Source organism: Fulmarus glacialis, unplaced genomic scaffold, assembly GCF_000690835.1.
Source record: "Fulmarus glacialis isolate BGI_N327 unplaced genomic scaffold, ASM69083v1 scaffold7920, whole genome shotgun sequence".
Taxonomy (NCBI): domain Eukaryota; kingdom Metazoa; phylum Chordata; class Aves; order Procellariiformes; family Procellariidae; genus Fulmarus; species Fulmarus glacialis.
The window spans coordinates 8,657-18,772 of NW_009188389.1; the positions used below are offsets into that span (position 1 = coordinate 8,657).

At 40.2% G+C, this 10,116-nt stretch overlaps 1 protein-coding gene across 1 annotated transcript in view; it reads left to right on the forward strand.

Moving 5' to 3' along the window:
* Positions 1 to 7,857: 7,857 nt before the first annotated feature.
* LOC104077257 (pancreatic lipase-related protein 2-like) overlaps positions 7,858 to 10,116 on the forward strand; it is a 12,578-nt gene continuing 10,319 nt past the window's right edge. The window contains exons 1-2 of the mRNA XM_009578421.1: positions 7,858 to 7,897; positions 8,694 to 8,848. Coding sequence (XP_009576716.1) covers positions 7,858 to 7,897; positions 8,694 to 8,848 — 195 coding nt within the window. The remainder of the gene's footprint in view (positions 7,898 to 8,693; positions 8,849 to 10,116) is intronic.

The following is a 10,116-nucleotide window of genomic DNA, read 5'->3' on the forward strand; positions in this document are numbered from 1 at the left end:
GTCACATTCAGACCATGCCAACCGATGACAGATCTTGGTACAGAGGCACCTAATCTGTGAATCCCACATGGCCTAAGAGGACATAGATTAGTCAAAATGGTAATGGGTAGACAGAACTTGAGTAACTTCACTAGGAAAAGCTAATAAACGCTCAGGCACCTGTATTATCCCCAAGTTGTAACACAATTTTTCTTACTCCCCCCTTTTTACAAGAAACTAGCCCGCTCTCTGTAAAAAAGATAAACAGGCTTGATTATATGAAAATGTACAAAGGTTTGCTTCACAGGGCATGTACGTCAGACAGATAACAAACAGATAACTGGTGACTTCCAGCGGGTGACACAGAGCGGCAAAATTAAGCTCCTGTTCTGAACTGCCCCGCAGAGGAGGCTCAGCCCATTGCCTGTAACAAGAGCTTACAGGTCAGCATTTCTTGCTGGCTGCGAGAATGTTGCACACAGTAATCCCTTCGAGGGTTAAAATGGCCTCATCTTCCTTTTCTTCAAACCCCTAACAAAACTTCAAGAGGTGAAAATTTTGATGAGTTAGATAAGACAAGAAACAAGAAAAGGCAACATCTGTTCTATCCAGCAATAAGGGTATCATTCTTACAAAGGTTCTCACTCACCCACACGAAGCCTATAATTAGACACCATGTGGGCAGGTCCGCACCCACCATCGTGGGACTGATTCCAAGTGAAAAGAGCCGGTAGCAACCAGGATTTGACAGGGAGCTGGCTGAACGGAGCTTGCAAAGCAGCAACCCTTTCTGCATTCAGAGCGGTAAGTGGCTGAAAACTTGGTAGGGTTTTTGGGCAAGTGTCCTTACTAACTGCTGGTTGGGGCTGGAGGACCGTAAGGACTCCTGCTTAAAATAAACGCAGGTTGAACGGTATGGTCTGAGTCAACAGGCGTCAAGCAAACAGCAGTACTCAGAGTGATCCTGAGGAGACCCTGGCAGCAGCTACAAGGCTTAAAACTTTTCAATTCCAAGAAATCCCAGTACGAGAGGAGAATTTCTGGGCTGTGATAATGTAATGCAGCTAGGAAAACAGGGTGGATTCAGTGGGGCTAAGGTAATTTAAGACTGAATTCATCCCTATATTTTTAAAGGAAGAACAAAATGACAATATTTGCACGTAGAATCTGGACTTTTTTTTTTAAAGGGGAAATGCACGAGAACACAAATAACAGCTGAAATGAAAAAAGAGGATAAATTAGGCTAGAAAATTAAGCATTATTAGGAGTACTGCAAATTTAAAGGGAGAATGGAAGCAGAGAAGAATTACAGAGCTGTTATATGGAAGAATGTGGCAAAAGAGATGTATTTTGGTAGACTACCATATACAGAGAAACTTGAACTAGTCATCAGCAAGGGTTATTCTGCACTTCAGAAATGGCAGAAGAAAAATAGTGTTGGTCTTAGAATTGACTAAATTTGACAGTAGCCTAATCATGAAAAGGAACAGTGAAGGTCCTCCTGGAAAGACAGACAAGTGGCCAGATGGTGGCTGCAAGTCAGCTGAAGGCTCCCTAGTTAGCATAGAATTGGCACAGCCTCCTGCCAAAACTGAACCACATTTGTTGTTTTTTTATGATGTTTGTAGTCAGATTAAATGATCATAACTGTCTCTGTAAATTTCAATGTACGAACACCAGTGTAGGGTCAAGACGAGAACCCTATTATTTAGGAAATCAGAGCAGATACTGCACAAAGTCCTGAAGTGGGAAGCCAAGGACTTGGTATTTAATGGGTTTTCTATGCTATTATCCTGCCATTTCTTTAGATTGTTCACCATTTCTAGGCAACTGATGTAAACACCTTAAAAGCCCAAATCTTACTGCATCCTCCAATGATGAACAGATACATGTACAACTTTGCATACTTACTAACCTTTTATTGGAGCATTTCCCACATTAAATGCCTCAAGAAAAGAATTTGCATCACTATTCTGAGTCATTATTTCAGGTTAATGAGGTCAGTAGATACTCAGAAAACTCTGTTACCCAGACCAGACAACATATGTGAGCCCTGCCTTGCCTTGATTATTACTTCATATTGGGTGGTTTGGAGAAAGAAATCTACAAAAGGTTCTGGACATCTTCACTCCACTAAAAAGTTGATTTATCTAATGTTAAATTAGATTCAGAGCTATTCAATTAAGATCAGTTTCCTCCTGGAGAACTTAACTGTACCTAAAAGCTGGTGAGCCAGCAGGAAAGGAGACTGGCTAATGCCAAGATGCTCCTTTACTTACTAATACTCATCTGTATTGAGGCAGTGCCGAAGAGCCTTCATCCAGAATCGGGACCCTACTATGGGCTATTTATGGGGAGGAGCTGGAGATGAAATTAAGTCTTTTATCAATTATACCAATTACTCTGCTACCTGAATTAGTACACCATATCACCAGCACTTTGTCCAGTACTGTGCTACCGGTTTTCAGTATTTAATAGTCTGGACAAATACTGTGTCTGAGCTACCGAACGGGGACCGTGCCTGGAGAAGATGGTATTCTTTGTATACTTGTAAAGAATGGGCTGGACAACCTCCACAAAATTACATTCAAATAAAACAAACAAAAAAAATTATACTGTACTTTCAGGTAGTTGCATATCAGTAAATACGTACATGATCCCCTTTATGAGGCCTAAAGACACTATTGTAATTTTTTTTTCCTTAGTTTCTTTTACCATTTTGGGTAATGTTACAATGCTTGGGTGTGCAATTAGCAAGTGTTCTCTAAATGCCTCAGGCTCAAAGCTGTGCAAGAATTTGCTGAGAGAACAGGAAATTTAACCTGTAACTTCTATAGCCAAGGCTTATACGCTAAACTCTGGATGGCTTCCTCTCCTTTTGATGCCTTTACGCTGTTAACTGAGTGCTGTGCCAAGCTACTGAAAAATACAAAAGGCTAAAATAAAACACTGGAAAGACAGAACTGACAAAAGTATTCTATATTTAAGGACAGTGCCAGTGCAGGAAATAGAGGAAGATGGTTGGAGTGGTAAGGAGGCAGGAAAAGATGGAAAAAAAACATAGATGGTGAAAAACAAAAAGACTTGAAAGAAGGTAAAGAACTTAAACTTCGGTATAGAAGGGGGAAAAGCAGACCCGAAAATTGGAAAGACCGCATAAGGCTGAAGGGACAGAAGATGCCATGCTTAGCTCTGTCAACAGGTGAAAATGAGCTAGCAGTGCACATTGTTACCGCAGAATGAGCTGTTCCTGCTCTACCACTGCTTGTTTTAAACATAATGTTATTAAACAAAGGCTGTTCCCCACCTCGGCATAGGCTGCTGAGGTGACCCTTTAACTTCCCATTTGGCCTCTTTGAAACCCAGGATGAAGAAGTGGAAGGTACCATCTAGGTCATCGACCCTCGTCCATGCTACTTCTCACTGTCACATTAAAATGTGATAAAACTCCGTCTTAAAACTAGCTGTGGTTTTTGCCATGTGACTCCAGCTGGAGGGCTATTTCAGAGCAACACGCTAGACTACTTCTTTTTCATGGGTAGTTCTCGTTCTACCACTACAGCTTTGTTTAAGTATCACTTTTCCTTTTCTGGTCTCAGGTTATATCTTTGGGGAACAACCATTTACACTTCATGCTCCTAGGCTAAAAAGTCCTCTCTTCACTTCTTGCTCTGCATTCCCTCTTTTCCGTTCTCGTGATGATCCATTTTCTCAATATCGCTCTTGAACGGTGCATGCAGCACCAATGAAACCTCTGTACTCTTTAAATAATACCCCCACCTATATATTGAATACAATATATACACTGAAAATACTATTCTCCCATCTTTACATGTAGAAACAAAGACTAACAGGTTCCTTGGCACTTCGAAAGTCACTAGTAATACATTAGCAAGACTTCAAAGGCCTTTTCAGTTATTGCTTCCTCAGACGTTCACCTCCATTCTGTGAATATGATATGCAGTGTGACAGCATTTAATTTCCCAAACAATAAAAAATAATCCAACTTTTATGACCTTGACCTTTTATTTACTCATCCCTTAGTCTAGATGTCAGTATTTTTTCAGTACGAGCTCATGTCCAGCAATATCAGTGTTGAAAGTTGGCATGCAGTGTAACGCCAGGAACTGATTCCTCTAAAACCCTAATCAGTGATGATCCATCATGGGCAGTGAGTAACTATAGGGTCAAAAAACACAGCTAGAAAACCATGATCACAGCTTGATCATGATGTGATGCGATGGTGCACAGTAGCAAGAACTGTACTTGTAAATCCAGAAGTTGCCTTCTAGTTCTTTGCTGTTATAGTCTGAGATGTAATAATTACTCAATTTTTAATCTACTTAATCCATGCATTTAATTTTTAATCTACTTAACTGTTGTAAGAGTGCATGTATATAATTTTAATTTCTTAACCAAAATATCAAGTAGCAGAGCAGATCTTATTAAAATCCAAGTAACATGAGACTTATAATGTTGATCTTATAAGAGTGTCATGTTACTTTGTCATGTCATGTAACTGAATTCAATTACACAACTTAATCTTTTAACAGTTTTTCACAGTTTTTCTTTCATGACTAAGTATCCCATGGAGAGTTTCATTATTCTGCCTCAGGCTGATATCAGACAGAAACTCCACAGGTCTGAAATTCCTCAGGTGATTCATCCTATTTTTTTTTACCTATTAGCATATCAGTTTTCTTCAGACTATGTCTCTGGAATTTTCTTACTAATCAATAACAAAAAATTGTCAATAGAGGGTTTTTTTGATAGCTTTTTTTTTTTTTTAAAGCATCTCAACTATGAGTAACCAAAGACCAATGATTTTAAAAGAGGTAGTTCCAGCAGCTGTTCTACAGCAGATCTAGAATTATTGTCTGAACAGGGTAGCACCATGAATACTTTTTTCCTGGTGTGAACAACACCAGCTGGTTTTGGTAAAGAGAGAAAAAGAAAAGTGTAAACATTTCACTTCAGCTGCATCATTCCTTTTTACTCCATTTTATTTAGTAATGGACCAAAAACATTGCAGCTTTTTAATTCCTCCATGCATGTAACATTCCTTCTTAATTCATGTCTTAATTCTACTGGCCATAAATGTACACGTTAGCATTGCAGTTTTCCTTATGAAACCTGTGTGACTTCTAGCTATTAATTCCCAGTTACCAATATTCCCACTTTTCGTCCTTTTGTATTCTTCCAGTTTCTTTCATTTTACCAAGTTGGCCTGTAGGTTTTTAATCTCTCTTCTATTACTTTTTTTTCAGTGTAAAGCTACCCAATTTTTATTAAAGAAAACAGTGGCCATTTTGTATCCTGTTACTGTTCACCAGGGGAAGAGATAAGAAGGGTGATAAGAGAATGGTGAGTAAAATTCTTCGCAATTAGATAAATAACATATCTTGGTTTAAATTTAAAAAAAAAAAAGAAATCTATTTCCTGCAGTGAGATTATTATGTTAAAAATGCTGATAGTTAAAACCCCTGAGATTTGGGCTTGCTTCTCTTGAATAGACTGTGTGTGTGTGTTTGTGCTCATGTCCTGAGGAAGGTGTGTGGGTACATGTGTGGGATTTAAAAATACACTGTTGACAGTCGTTATGCAGACTTTCTCATATCTCACAAACCATCCACTAGTGGCCCATGAATCACAGGTTGAGCAACAGTGTCCAGAAGGTGACTTGATGGCCTGTTGTGAAGGACAACTACGGCTCCAGTGTAGTTTTATACATTAGGATGTCAGTCTATGAATATTTGCAATTTTCTTTGTTTTCCGAGCTGAACACCAATTTGGAAATATTTAGTGCTGGTTTTGTTTCAGAAGCGCATGTCCTCTGTCCATTGAGTATCACAATCGAGCTCAGCGTTCAGCAGCTGTCCTGCCAGCAGTAATGGCTGGGCTGAGATCACATTCACAAACAAGTCATTCCAGTTCCTCTTGTTCAGCACTAAGCCTCTTAAATGCCCAGGGAAAGAATTTTCCCCCATTAAATTGTATGCTGCCTCAACTCATTGTAAAAAGACATAATTTCTTAACCTCTTTGCAATCTTTTTGTCATTAAGCTAACATAGACCAATATAGAAAACCTACCCACTAAAAAATTGTCTCCTATCCAAACGACAGCTACTCCTCTTTTAATAACAGAATGAATCAACATTCCACAAAAAAAAAAAAAATCTGATCTTCCATTGCTTGCCTAGCTACATGCTCATTTCTATTTTCTGCCTTCAAAGGAAGAACCTCTGAAAGGAAACTGCTGATCACTTTTATTTGGCAACAGTCTCCCACATTTTCTAAACTCATTACTTAGCTACCTTTCAGATTTTGGGTCTGAAAAGAAATTATACTATTCTTCCTGCTGTAGTGTTCCCGACGTGGACTATACATCTCCTGAGTATGAGAGCTCTCCATTAAATATAAACAAATCCCACTGAGCTCTCCGATTCCTTTGATGAGCCACACCTTCTGTGATTTTCCTGCACTGTCATCAGTTTCTCATCACAACGATGGGTACTTCTTGACAGATATTCCAGCTGACCAGAGGTGCTCCTTTTGGCTAGGACCTTTCTGTTCTTCACTGCCACCAGCCGCTTAGAATAACTCCTGATCCTGTTCCCTTCTAATCTTACTGACTGCCAGACTTCCTCTCCACTTTCTACTCTCCCTGAGCAGATAGTTTTCTTCTCTATTGGCTTAATCAGTGGATATATTAGAACTGGAAATAGAATTGTATTTCCAAGGAAATTTCGTGATTCCTCTCAGCTCTGCCCTTTGCAACTCCAGCTCACTACTTAGATATTCAGCCTTGCTCCTCTGCCCTACCACATCAACAACGAGCTATTACCACACGGGGACTTCAGAGTTGATTAGAGAGTGCTCAGAGACACACTCTCTGCACTCTGACCTATCCCATTTGGCTTGGTAAGAAGCCACGTCATTACAGCCAAGTAATCCAACTTCATCAAAAAAAGCACATAGGTGGATCACATATGCCTCCTCTCTGACATTTGACACAAACTTCAAGGACAAATTCTGTGAAATTCCCAATTGTTTCTTGTTTGTTTCTGAGAGCATTTGGTAGCATCAATGACCTTTGGAGCACTGGTTTTCTAGCTTTTTCACATTGCCAAATCTCTAAAAATATCCTTTGGAGACAGCTTCCCACATAGCAAGGTTTATACCTACTAAATTTACCATTTTTTCTTAATTACTTCTAGTGATCTATCTCATTGGCCAGGAGTGACAGTTCAAAATTTTTGCTTTACAAGAAAAGCAGTATGTGGAAAATGGGAGGTGGGTGCCACAAGAAACACCTACAAGAAGAGGAAATTGAGAACAGTGAATGAGGCAAACGGGAGGGGAGGAGAATGGTGAAATACATGGAACCCCTGCCATGGGACAGCCAAGTGAGGAAAGTGCAGAGGAAAGGAATCTGAATAAGGCAGGAGATACGAAGCTGCAGAAATGCAAGGAGTCCTGGTTAAGAGCAGCACAAACTGCCTAAAGAAGCTGTCAAGCATGCAGACTTTACCAAGTCACAGGCATAACTGTCTTTGTTCTACCACATCTCCCACCTATCTCATCCTGCTGACAACACTCCTCCTAATGCAGCCCAGGACGCCACCGGCTGCCTTTGCTGCGAGGGCGTGTTGCTGGCTCGTGGTCAAGTTTGTGTCCGTCAGGACCTCCAGATCTTTTTGCAAAGCTGCTTTCCAGCTGATGGGTCCCCAGGGTGTACTGACCGGTGTATGAGGTTATTCCTCTTCAGGTGCAGGTCTTTGCATTTCTCTTTGTATTACACTCTTCTAAAAAGGACAAATTACTGTGAATAAAATGCTTAACCTGTACCGTATATTCAATTTGCTTTAGGTGGTTGGAATGTGGATTATTGCATTTTATCTCCTTGGTGCAGCAGCAGGTGAGACACTATGTCTACAAAAACTACCACTAGAAGGTGAATTCAGATGAAATAATATATAGGAGATGATGACTGGTATTTTCCTTTATATTGAAGTTATAGTATGATTTGTGTGTCATTGATTGACAATATCTATTACCATGCATAGCACTAATGTTAAAAGGCTCTGCTCTGTTTAAATTTTATTATTAAGAATACAAGAGACATAACAGAGAAATTCAGATTCACGTGTCCTACTTCTATCAAGACAGTGCACGAGCCATCTTTACATGACTGCTGCGCACAAAGAACTGCTCAGCAACAGGGTGCTTAGCACAACAGACAGTGCTAAAATATAAAAGTTGAGCATAAGTGAGCAAGAGATCCATTTGATCTAGAAAAAGCTACTATATTGAAAGAAATGATCGTTTCATGCAGAGTACAAGGTTACTGCGTTGATATCCTTCATTCCTACGAGCAGAGACACTGCTTTGGAGCAGGAAGCATGCAGGAGCAATTCTAAGAAGCACTTCTTAAAAGATTTTTTTAAAAGAAATTGAATTAATCCTTTACAAGCCTAGAAAATTGTGTCAAAACAGGGTCTGGGTCTTTATTTGGTTTATACTTAAATTATTTAGCTCCCCTTGTGTTACCTGCTTCAGGCAATACCCATAAAGTAAACAAGAATGAATCTCAGTTTCAAAATTAATATAAAATGAAATCTTCAGTTTTCTGTTCTTCAGACTGTTGTAGTCTCAAATCCATCATCAAGCATAAAAGAGTCCAAAATAGAAACAAGTTGTTTCTTCTGCTCTAGGTAAAGAAGTTTGCTACCCCAGGCTTGGCTGTTTTACAGACGACCCACCCTGGTCTGGGGTACCTGGGAGACTTCTGACAGGTTTGCCTGACTCTCCAGAACATATGAACATCAGCTTCATACTCTACACCAGAGAAACAGGAAATAACTCACAGGTGACATTTATTTTTAACGTCAAGAATGGACTAAACCTATAAATGTTTGTTAGCTTGTTAAAAAGTCTACATCACTTATCATAGGCAAACAAGTCAGAATACGAAGATAGTTTGAAGGTACAGAAATGAAGGTACATTGAAGCTATTTGGGGTAAAGCATGGGAAAAAAAATGTTGTGAATGAACTGCAGGACACAACAGCTTTCCTGGCATTTTCCTGCACAAGGATATGGGTTATGGCAGACTACATTTTGTATGCATTTAGGCCTCTGACGAAAGTTGAAGACTCGTTCAAATAAACAGCCTTCTGAGTATTCAGATACGAGAGCAAATATTGCTGTTTTACAGGGAAGCTGAGCTAGGAAGATATTGTGACTTTTAAAAACAAAAGTCTGAAGAAGACTGATTTTATGCAATTTCCAAACCCACATTCCACCTAAAAATCTGAGTGATTTTACATTCTTACCTGCCTCTGTGCACTCTGAAAATAAGATAGAACTACTCAAGCTGCTTATGCTCTGAAATACTGAGCAGAGCAATGCGGAGGAACCTGTAAGATCAGGGGCTGGGACCACATCACTTCAGCAAATGCTTATGAAGCTGCTAAATCCCTTTCAGGCTCCCAGGGCTGGTGTGCCCTGAGCTGTACAGGGATGATTAGGATTCCTCTGGCATGAACTATGATGGCATCACTGCTGTTGTAGACATCGTTGCTTACAGCAATCCTGGTTGCCATGCTGAGAATCCAACTCAGGCTCTCTAAGGATGAGAAGTTATAGCTGTAATAAACTTTTATGATCTGCAGAGCAGGGACATGTGAGCACATGAGCTACATTCAGCAGCAGGTTACTCAGCACTTCTGTCATTGATAAAATAAGTCAAAATACAACTTGCGCTACTTCCCAGCCACTGAACTTAAACGTATCTGTGATCTAGGGCACAGCCCTTCCACAGCCAAACTCCCTGAGCTCACATCACAGACCCTGTATTTGTCTGAAAACAATACAGACGGTCAGAGATCATTCTGTCCTGGTTTAACCCCAGCCGGCAACTCAGCCCCATGCAGCCGCTCGCTCATCCCCCCCCCGGAGGGATGGGGGAGAGAATTGGAAGGGTAAAAGTGAGAAAACTCGTGGGTTGAGATAAAGACAGTTTAATAGGTAAACCAAAAGCCACGCACGCAAGCAAAGCAGAACAAGGAATTCATTCACTACTTCCCATGGGCAGGCAGGCGTTCAGCCATCTCCGGAAAGCAGGGCTCCCTCATGT